The 11,432-nt window shown below is 47.2% G+C and overlaps 1 protein-coding gene across 1 annotated transcript; it reads right to left on the bottom strand.

The window, feature by feature from the left end:
- Window positions 1–4,509: 4,509 nt before the first annotated feature.
- On the bottom strand, window positions 4,510–10,843 carry LOC135260072 (steroid 17-alpha-hydroxylase/17,20 lyase). The gene is made up of 8 exons (XM_064345222.1): window positions 10,467–10,843; window positions 9,807–9,945; window positions 8,823–9,052; window positions 8,394–8,480; window positions 7,188–7,388; window positions 6,653–6,822; window positions 6,199–6,302; window positions 4,510–5,753 (listed from the first exon to the last, which is right to left on the bottom strand). Exons 1-8 carry the CDS (start codon window positions 10,809–10,811, stop codon window positions 5,485–5,487), a joined length of 1,545 nt encoding a protein of 514 aa, XP_064201292.1. The 5' UTR covers window positions 10,812–10,843; the 3' UTR covers window positions 4,510–5,484.
- Window positions 10,844–11,432: the final 589 nt, after the last annotated feature.

The raw sequence follows: 11,432 nt of genomic DNA, 5'->3' as shown, positions 1-11,432 counted from the left end.
CTGCCCTCCTAACAGGCCTGCCCTTGACCAGCGCTAAACTGGCGCTCAACCATCGCTAAACCTGCGCTAAACCTGCGTTTGTCTTCGTTCAGTGAAACCAGGGGCGGGGAACGGCAGTTACTCTCTTTGCGTTACTCTCCTCTCTGTGCTGCATGGGACTGCTTGGGAGTGATGATGATGATAATAATACTAATATTAATAATAATAAGGCAATAATAATAATGAGGGTAATAACAGGCCAGATTCTATGATGCATTGAAAACCAGCAGGGGGATGCAGTTGTCCCTTTATAGACGAGTGGCTCTTGACGTGTTTGGTTCAGTTACCTGTTGCCTGGGCTCATCAACCTGCCATCTGTAACGCAGCGTTGCAATCGGAGCCAAAATGGAGTCCGATGCTGTCCAACCTCAGGCTCCAGGCGGCAGCCAAATCCTTCCTCTGGTCTTGTGCTGTCGGGCGCCTGATGCGTGCAGTCCCTGCGATGCTGAACATTGTTCACCTACCCTCCTCTTCTCTCTCTGTGACCCGCAGGAGGTTTTTTTCGGGTTAGTAACAGGGGCTTTCGTTGCCTCCCCAACCTCCTAAGGCTGTACTGGGTACGCCTTCTCTGGAATTCTCATGAGGTGCATAGAATTGGGGAATTGGAATTGGAATGTTGTGTCTTTCTCAAAATGGCGGCAGTGCTTTCAGTGGTAGTACAGAGCTGACCATCTGGCTGAATGTACCTGAACTCTCCGGTATTTAGCTCAGAGCCTAGCGTCGCGTGCAAAGCGTCGGATACAGAAGGTCCCGGACCCTCAGAGACGAGCAGCAAGGCTGCTGTCGGACAGATGTGTCTCATTTACACGCAGCAGAATTAATTAATTCTTTATTGGCGTGTTTTCGCTGGTAAGACTACGCTGCGGTGTTCTAAGCCTCTTGAGCGGGGTGTTATTGTCCGTGCGAACGGGTTCTCACTGGACCGTCCTGGACATAGATCGGTTGAATGAAATAAAACGTTTTACCTCCGTAGTCTTAAATATGAGCTTTGTTTGAGATGCATAATGTCTCATAACCCCACCTGTACAAAAATTCTATCTTGTAGGGAAGTTGTCAGGTGGTTTTGAATGAATTAAAACGTTTTTAAAAAATAAAAATGGAACCTTCAGAGAAGTCTTAATTTAAGTATCAGCATTAGAAGTATGTTTGCTTTTATGATATTCACACGAAAAGCTCATATTTTCGGTCGGTTGGCCGAGTGGACCCGTGTGGAGGAGGCCGCTCTTAACACCGTTAATGCAAAATGAACGGCCTGTTTTGGTAAAGGGCGGCACTTTGGCGATCGGGTGTCACCCGTTTAAACTCCACGAACGGGTCGCGTGTGAAACGCCACATTACTGGCTGACCCGATGCTTATCAACCACCAGCAGATCGCAGCGATGCTCCCTGGGGCGTTTCATTCAAATTCAGTAACTGACAGTAGCATCTGTCCTCCCATGCATTCCACTGCCCCTGTCTCCATGACATTTTTTTATTATTATTAATATTTTTTTACTTGGTAAGTACATGTGACACTGAGCTAGTCTCGAACCACCACCATTTTCCTGAATACGATTAATTTTTTTTTTTGGGTATAAACAATGTGTACTAAACTGATTTTGGCAACTACCTTTAATGCGATCGCATGTTGAACTGTGTAATGCAGAGAGAGATGATGGGTCGGGGGGGGGGGGATGGGGCGGGGGATGTGTGCTTGTTCTTCAGGTAGCCAGTGCTTTTGGCATGTGAAATGTTTACAAAGGAACAAAACCTGCTCTTTTTGAGCTGAAAGGCTTACTGTTCAGAACCCCAGCTTACACTATCGCACGTTTAGTCAGTCTGTAACTTTCATTTATCCAAATTAAGTTCTCCTTATTAACAGCAATATACTATAATAGGGACATTTCAGTGTTCCAAAATCCATTTGTGGGCAAGTGCGTGTCATATATATGGAGCATTTTTCCACTGGTACAGTGAAGCTTAGCAGCTCTATACAGTGTTATACGTTGTTATAATACACATAGCTAAGACACTTAGACTGAGTGAGAATGCAGCTGTTTACTCTTAAAATAACAACAATTTTTAAATATGAACAAATGAAATGAAGCTTTCATTTGAGTCTGAAACCAGCTAAGGCCCACAGTGTTTGTCTCACAGCTGAACAAAGTCGTTAAGTAAAACGGGGCATTGTGTTGATTTGGGGGTGGGCTGGTACAGGCTGGTGTCTGAGGCACGGGGACGGGGAGAGATGAGAATAGCAGAGACTGCGCGGTGACATCACACACGCACACACACACACTCGCACTCACACTTGTGCGCACACACACACTCGCGCACATACTCACACTCGCACACACAATCGTGCATGCGCACACACACACACACACACACACACACGTACACACATGCACATGCACATACACACACGCATGCACACATACACACACACACACACACCAAGGTGCAGCTCTCAAAAAAATGCTGCATTTATTCAGCTTGCAATTGCTCCTTTTGGAATTTGGAACATTGTTGCAGGGAAGCATCTAGAAAAGGGGGGTGGGGTGATTTACCAGGGTTGGCCAATTTGAGTGGCTTACACACTCTAGATGAAGAATGTACGAGGCTTAAGAATATTAATATTGATATCTTTAACCAGAAAGCTGCTGATGCACTAAGCCTGGTTTGTATTCACTTGAACCTCTTTATTTGTCTCCAGTGAGAATGAAGTCATCTGTTCTCACTTGCTTTGCATCGTTTCAGCTAGCAGGTGCCAATGCTGCTGAACACATTCTGCAGCCTTATCATTCTCATTTAGACCTTTGATTTAGGGATGTGCCATTTCTTCTGTTGATGATAAATTGAACTTATTATCTTTGCTGTTGCTTGACAACAGCACGTGGCTCTTAAAAGTGCCATAAAATGGTTATTCTGTGGTTTGCTTCACCACCACCACCCAGCCTATACTTATTTACCTCCAACTAATAAAACGTAATTTAGCTGTATAAACCTAGAATTTATTTGTAAATAGAATGTATTATGTATTCTTAAAATATATATTGTATGGATATGATTTGATCCGGTTGTGTCTGCAATACGTTCTCACATGCGAAGCCTTCTAAAAAAAAACTTTAAAAGTATTTTTGTTTTTGCATTTTTGTGTGCGTGCGCGTGTGTGTGTTTCCAGGGAAAATATTAAATTATTGGTTTTATTTCATTTAGGGTGTTGAGAAAGGAAATCTCCATAGTTGCAGTGTTTTCAGTCAGAACGGTAAAACGGGGTGTGTACATTTCATACGAGAAAGGTGCTTTGCTTTGCCTCCTTTTTTAAGGCCACCGATCAAGTTGACGTGGTTATTTTCCTGTGAGTCTTTAAAGATCATTTCGGGCTAAGATAAAATAAAAAAGAAAAAAAAACATTAAAAAAAAAAAAAAAAGGTTGGACCCTGTATTCACACGGGGGAAATGTTTTGTGATGCATTGTGTGAAATTGTTTTGGGGGCATCAGCAACCAGCGACATCCACCCCCCCGTGTTCTGTCCATTTTAGTTGCAGACTGTTACCTTGTTTAATCTTGTTTAATCTTACAGTTTCAGACTGTAGCCCAAGCTTGCAGGGAGGGGTCAAGCGGAGTGTTTATGCTTATATACTATACATATACTATATAGTGCTCTTGCTAGGAATAAACAACGTTTGGTATTTTAATACATACATATTTTCTGAAACCAAAAAGCAAAAGAACCAGGAATAAATGTGCGTATTATCAAATAATTTCATGGTTGACTGTTTAAATATTAGCATATTTTTTGGTTTGTTTTCTCTATGGTGCAAGGATAAGGTTTCAGATCTCACACACTACTACTATTTAAAGGACACTCAGATCTACTTTGTATAATGCCTTTTTTAATCTTGCCATGTTTACCTTTCAGTCTCTGTAACAGGCAGAAAGAAGAAAGGGAGTGACATCACTATGACATCACTATCAGGGCACTGATTCTTGAGTGTACTGTTGACTGTTGCTGAATGTGATGGTTAAGATGATGTACTCCATCTTCAATAGTAAAGGGTACGTTGTTTTCTTTAATTTGATGATATGGGGTATGGGTTTTCTTTAATTTGATGATATGGGGTACGGGTTTTCCTTAATTTGATGACATGGGGTATGGGTTGTTTTCTTTAATTTGATGATATGGGGTATGGGTTGTTTTCTTTAATTTGATGGTATGGGGAGACCTTTGATATGTAGTATAGAGGTATTCGTTGTTTTGTTTCGTCCCTAATTTTATCCTCACTCTTTACTCTGTTCCCAGATTGGTGAGTTATTTTCTAACAGAATTATCCTTCAGGTACTAAGTTTTACATGGAATGTGTTTTAACGTCCGTCTGTGTGTTTGTCTGTCGCGCTCGGCAGCCAGCTCTGCTCATGAGCCAACCCTGTGAACATAAATAAACGTGCGAATATAAATCGTGTGAAAATAAAGTGTTTCATACAGCCCCATTGTGAGTGTTTTATTTTTATCTTTGAGCAGAGTTTGGTTGCTTTTGCAGGAAAAAAAACAAGACGCATAAAATGGAGCAGAGTTAGGTTCTAGTTTGAACAGACCTGTTAAAAACATGGCCTTACAATAAAGTAATTAAAGGAGTATGGCATTCTAATGTAGTGCCTTAGTGTGGCCAATGGCCTTTCATGACTGTGTTTATGCAGAGATAAGTGTCATATACAGAATAATGTTTTGATTACGTGATGTGTTATGATTATTGATATGAGAACTGAACTTGGTGGCCTTGCTGACCTGTAGCGTTTAGGTGTGGGACTTTGGATCCGGTTATCTTAACCAAACCTGGGACATCACAAGTACGCTGAACAGCAATTACAAAGGATTCTGATCACAATAAATACAACAACAAACGAACAAAAAAAAAATCAATCAAATAAATCATAATATTGATTAGGAAGTAAAGATTAAAGGAAACTCCCGTGTGCTTATTACTCAAGATAATGTGATTGTCTGAAGCAACAATAACAGTTTGAATTTTGGTACAAAGTCTTAAGCTGTATGATTTTATAGCGTAAGCTAATGAATATGGATCAAAAAACAACACTCTTTGAATTCATGCAAAACTGACTTTCTTTCAAGGTGACTGATTTGATATACGGTAGGTAGTTGAGCCATAATCATAATGTATGAGTCTGCCTACCAATCTAGGCAACTGGGTTGTTTTTAGCATGTATGATGTAATAAGAGTGGCTTACTGAATAGCCTGTCAAACCTGATCCGAGGCACTTAAAAGTGGTCTTTAACAATCGTTGATGAAATGCGTGAGTGCATTGTGCAGTAAACCTTATTTGTAGGCCTAATAAATTTCATGATTTAAAAAATATAAACCGATTCAATGCAGCCACGCGAGTTGACGTCGGCACGGTGACGGTAACGTCGGCACGGTGATGGAAACGTCGGCGCGGCGACGTCACACCCCGAGGTCGGCGGCCCAGGCGAAGCGCGGGCTGACGGACAGCGTGAAGCTCAGCGGCTGCAGGACGACGCCGAAGCGCCCCTGCAGGTCGGGCAGGGGGACCCCGCGCGGCAGGCTGAAGGTGAACCGCTGCAGCAGCCAGGTGGCGAACAGGAAGAGCTCCAGCTTCGCCAGGGACTCGCCCACGCAGACCCGCGGCCCCGCCCCGAAGGGCAGGAAGTACGGCGGGGAGAAGCGGTTACCTTCGCCGTCCAGGAAGCGCTCTGTGGGCGAAAAGAGGAACAAGGGCGATTTAACTCGCCTCATCAACATGAACCCAAAACAGAGCACAGACCATGGAGAACAGGTACACTGTGATTACACACAACAGGTGGCAGGAGGAAGCAATCAACAGATAAACAGGATAGTGTACAGGTAGAGTAATGTCATGGTAAATACACGTCAGACCGTATTTAATATTGCTTTAACCCTTTTAGATGCTGGTAACACATGGAAACAATGGGAACAATCGTAGAATGACATATGCAGACTGAACAGCCAGACAGGACAGACATAGACAGGGTGCATACTGAGTGAGAGAGAGGGAAATGGGGGAGATGATAATAACTGAAATTAATGTATAACCCTATGTTTTTCCCCTTTTCTTTCTTCCCTTCATTCTCTTCCTTTTGCCTTTCGTCTCCCTCGTGGTTATTAACATCGGCCTACCTGGCATGAACCTCTCAGGCTCCTCCCACTGCTGTGGGTCGTGGTGGATGGACCACATGTTCACCAGCACGCGGGTTCCCTTCTGGATGGGGTGGCCTCCTATGCTGGGGGTAGAGGGCGGAGGGGGAGGAAACTGGTGAGCCCCAGGCTAGCTCCCTCCAGGTACCCAATCACCTAACGGCACGCTCCCTCCAGGTACCCAATCACCTAACGGCGTGCTCCCTCCAGGTACCCAGTCACCTAACAGCATTCTCCCTCCAGGTACCCAATCACCTAACAGCATTCTCCCTGCAGGTACCCAATCACCTAACAGCATTCTCCCTCCAGGTACCCAATCACCTAACTGCGTGCTCCCTCCAGGTACCCAATCACCTAACGGCATGCTCCCTCCAGGTACCCAATCACCTAACGGCGTGCCCCTCCCCTCCCCCCACGACCCCGTCTCCATGGTTACCTGGTGTCCTGCAGGGCCACGTGGGGGATGAGCACGGGGCTGACCGGCCGTATCCTCATCACCTCGCTCAAGGTGCTCTCCAGGTAGGGCAGCCTCCCCCGGTCCGCGAGGGTGGGTGAGCGGTCGCGTCCGATCTGCTCGTCCAGCTCCCGGTGGATCTTCTCCTGGACCTGAGGGCCAACGTGAGACACGCACTGCAGGGTCACACTCCCATTGCACCTGGGTAATCTTGTAGGGGCACTCTCGAAAATAAAGGTACAGTAAGTTTCTTTCGGTACTAATAACTACCTTTTATGAGCAAAAAAGGTCCAAAGGAATTATTAAACCCATGGCTAGGGGTATAATTTCCATATACCTATAGGTGGGGCCACCAGTTTTTCACCCCTTGTTTTCCTGCATTGTACCTCAATCCTCCACCAGCTAGAGGTCGCAATAGCCTCTTTGTCAAACCCCTTCTGAAGCAATTTGCCTCTGAGGGCACCTGGTCTGGCGTTCACAGAGGCGTTCTCTGCCTGGTGGGACTCGCTGAACGCACCTCAGGGTTGTGCAGCAGGAAGGCCAGCACCCAGAGCAGCGTGGTGGTGGTGGTCTCCACGCCGGCGCCGAAGGCCTCCGCGGCGGTCATCAGCACGTGGTCGTCCGTGATGCTGGTCTCCCCCCCCGCGCTGCTCTTGCCCTTCAGCAGCGCGTCCAGCAGGTCCCGGGGGTCCTCGGAGCCGCCGCTCGCCTGCGCAGCCTGCGGAAGGTCAGAAACCGTGAGCGTGAGCACTGCGCAGCCTGCGGAAGGTCAGAAACCGTGAGCGTGAGCACTGCACAGCCTGCGGAAGGTCAGAAACCGTGAGCGTGAGCACTGCGCAGCCTGCGGAAGGTCAGAAACCGCGTTCACAAAGCGCTCGCCTGCGCAGCCTGCGGAGGTCAGAAACCCTTACAAGCGTCGCCTGCGCAGCCTGCGGAAGGTCAGAAACCGTGAGCGTGAGCACTGCGCAGCCTGCGGAAGGTCAGAAACCGCGTTCACAAAGCGCTCGCCTGCGCAGCCTGCGGAAGGTCAGAAACCGTGAGCGTGAGCACTGCGCAGCCTGCGGAAGGTCAGAAACCGCGTTCACAAAGCGCTCGCCTGCGCAGCCTGCGGAAGGTCAGAAAGCACGTTCACAAAGCGCTCGCCTGCGCAGCCTGCGAGGGCAAAGCGCGTTCAAGCGTCAGCCTGCGCAGCCTGCGGAAGGTCAGAAAGCGCGTTCACAAAGTGCTCGCCTGCGCAGCCTGCGGAAGGTCAGAAACCGTGAGCGTGAGCACTGCGCAGCCTGCGGAGGGTCAGAAACCGTGAGCGTGAGCACTGCACAGCCTTGAGCTAGGCCAGGGGACTGCAGCCCAGGTCCTGGAGAGCAATCAGAACTGTTCATGACACGGTTAACACTTCTCACCTGGTTACTTGTGTCTGAAGTGGGTGCTGAGTTTAAGGTATAAAGAAAAACCAGCATAGCTCAGACCTCTGGGGACATCGTACAACTGATCTATGCTTCGCTAATCTATCCCTAATCCTAACCGAAAACATGTGTGCAGAGGCTGGATATTGATGCAGGAACAGTGGGGCCATCTGTTTGCAGTGGAGACAGGTATACTTTTACATTGTAGGAAGGTATAAACTATCCAAACTAATACTTCATCAGTCCTATTTTTAATATGCCGCTTTTATCACCTATGACAAACTGTAAAGCTCACAGCCAGCTCTGCTCTCCTCTGTCACCTTATGTTCCTCCAGCTTCCTGTTCAACAGCTCATCCCTCACTGTAATACACTCTTTCAGTCTCTTCAGGTCCTTGTTCGGGAAAATCTGTTGGCAAAACAGGACAGTCGGAATCTCAACACATTTTGCGAGACATTTTGCTTTGAATGTTTGAACATTGCATTTGAATGACCTTTATGAACAATTTACTTCATAGTTGATGTCAATTCCATTTCAATTCACTCAATTCAGGAACTGACCTGAAATCAAATCATTCATTTTAAAAATCATGATGGAGCATTTTGGGTGTTTTCCATTTTCTGAACTGGCTGATTTGAAATGGAATTGAGCACAGACATGTTTACCTCAATGCTCCAGAGAGACAGTCACAAAGTCTAAAGTTTTATTAGATCACCAATAAAGCACCGAGTGTGTGTCAGGGGCGCGTACCCTCAGCCAGGGGAAGATGTCCACCAGGTTTCCCCTGGCTATGGTCTGCACGATGCCGGTGTTGTAATCCATCACGACCTTGAGCTCAGGGTCATGGGGCTGGTAGGTGGAGCCGAACACCAGGGTGCACACCACGTTGGTCACCGCCCGCATGAGCACCGGGCCCGGGTCCAGGGGCTGCCCCGCCTGCGTCAGCAGGTCTGAACACAGGCTGGTGGCCTCCTCGCACACTGCAGAACAGCGGCACAGTGACAGAACGTCTATGGTCATTGTGACAAAGTCATAGCAGCACAGTGATAGAACGTCTATGGTCATCGTGACACAATCATAGCAGCACAGTTATAGAATGTCTATGGTCATTGTGACAAAGTCATAGCAGCACTGTGATAGAACGCCTATGGTCATCGTGACACAGTCATTCATGCAGGGGAAGCAGTCACGTATGACTGTAGGCAGTCATAGGCTGTAGTACATTTCCCATGCCCTGCCAGACTGAACCCTGTTTCCTGTTCCTTAGATAGACACAGGTAATGTGTAGCACTGCTTTGGTCAATATATTCTTTACTACTCAGAAACATTTTTTCTGAAGATTACCACTAACTAAATATGGCACATCAAATTGCAATATTTATGTTAAACACACAGTACATGGTCCCTGACAAATAAATCAAGTAAAGTATAAATAGGTACATGTCCAGAGGGTAAGCAGTGCTGACTGTCAACTGTCAACACCTATCAGTCATTTCAAAATAATTCCTACTGCAGTATTATTACAAAGGCAAGGGCTGTAAAACTTACTATCTCTCTGAATTACTCCTTTGAAAATATGATTCATATAAAGTTATGCTTGTGACTTGTTTTAGTTACAACTGCAGTTTACTTCTGTAAATGCTTCCTCTTAATTTTCTTTAATTTTAAATATAGAAGTAAAAGCCTGAGGTCCAGCATCAGCGCAGTGCTGACCGGACCAGCAGCGCACCTCACCGATTGTCTGCAGCTTGCTGGTGCCCTCTCCGAACATGGAGAAGGAGGAGTGCACAAGCCTGCGGTGGGACTTCCACAGCGGGCTGTAGTCCGCGAAGGCGATGTCCTTACCCTCCCTGCTCAGGAGCTCAGTGGTTACCTTGGCAGAGAGGATGGGGAGGGGATGGTTATTGCCGATAGCCAGGGTTGCTTACACTATTTTCTAAACACTGGTGAGGTGTTCAGGTGAAAACTTGGCTACGTTTGGTTGATAGTTTGCCAGCAGACTGGGACATAGCTAGGTTATATCCAGGTAGAACCTGAGCTAACCTTGTTTATGTCAAAACATAACTCTCAATCTAGATTTTCGCCTCTCAGGCTGTCTAGATTCCCACTTTTCTTACTGGGACTGTAGTCGCTTTTGGACAATAGCAAAAATGCCCATCTGTTTCAGCAATCAAAAATTGATGGCAAGCTTCTCCCCCCGCTCTTTCTATCTGTCTTTCACGCACACACAAACACACACACACAAAAACTCTGACACATGCACACGCACACACACAGACACACATACACACGCACACACACACGCGTACACACACACACACAGATCGAACACCAGCTGGACCGCAGCATGCTTCTCCTCTCTGTGTACAGCCAGACACATGCCTAAGTCCTCACCATTTTGGGCCTCCCTGCGAACTCCTTCCCCTTCTGCAGCAGCACCTCCCTGGCGTGCCTGAAGTTGTTGACCACAACGGTGTAGTGGGGCCCCAGGTAGAGGGCGTACAGGTCCCCGTACCTGCGTCCCAGGCTGGTGAACAGCAGGTGGGGGGGCAGGTCCTCCCTGAGGCTCAGCAGGCTGCCCAGGATGGGCAGGGAGGGCAGGCAGGGCAGGGAGGGGGCAGAGGCCCGCCTGCCCACCACCCTCCGCACCACCAGCACCGTCAGCAGCACCACCAGGGCGGGCAGGAGCAGGACAGCGGGGGCAGCGAGCACCTCGTCGGACGTCCAGCGGCCCACCATTCCTCACTCGCCCAAAAAGCCGAAATGAAGGGGGGCCGCCTGTCCTTCCCCCACCAATATAGGACCCATCTGCCGTGTGACGTCACAGGGCCTTGGACAAGGTCGCGGGTCTGGGACACGGTGCTCCATCTCCCCTCGAACAGCCTTGCCCATGTTATTGAAGTTGACGTCACTGCCCACCAGATTTTCCTGATTCTGCGTTTTTTTTTTTTCTTTTCTTTTTTTTGTTGCTGTTGTTAAGCACACCGGCAAGACGGGAGGCTGTGTTTACATGTCACCGAGCGTTCTGAGAAGATGGACATCAGGGGAATCTGAAAGTAAATAAATAATTCACACCGGCGGTGTATAGTTCTTAGGCTGCACAATGATATGTCCTTGGAGACTTTGTATGTGCCCACTCATCCGAAGGACATCCAGCGTTTCACATCCTACGGCCAATCGCAGGGCGGCAGGAAGTGAAGGTAACATTCAAGAATACATTGTCAGTTAAGTAGGAATATTTTAAAAGATACGCTGTTACAGCTTTCACTGGAAAGGGAGTGTTTCTTTTACATTTTTATTGTATTGTTAATAGGTCAAGCTATATACAGTATTATATGCTGCAATAACTTTCAAGCTTCT

Source organism: Anguilla rostrata, chromosome 7, assembly GCF_018555375.3.
Source record: "Anguilla rostrata isolate EN2019 chromosome 7, ASM1855537v3, whole genome shotgun sequence".
Classification (NCBI taxonomy): Eukaryota; Metazoa; Chordata; class Actinopteri; order Anguilliformes; family Anguillidae; genus Anguilla; species Anguilla rostrata.
The sequence above is the reverse complement of the archived record's forward strand: the minus strand, read 5'-3'. Positions and strand labels throughout refer to the sequence as shown.

Excerpts from the sequence above, each read along its gene's own strand:
- LOC135260072 (XM_064345222.1), bottom strand. The coding sequence starts at position 10,811 with ATGGTGGGCCGCTGGACGTCCGACGAGGTGCTCGCTGCCCCCGCTGTC. Across the intron at positions 9,053-9,806 it reads CAGCAAGCTGCAGACAATCG|TGTGCGAGGAGGCCACCAGC; the intron begins GTGAGGTGCGCT and ends GCTGTTCTGCAG. Across the intron at positions 6,303-6,652 it reads GTGGCCCTGCAGGACACCAG|CATAGGAGGCCACCCCATCC; the intron begins GTAACCATGGAG and ends CTCTACCCCCAG.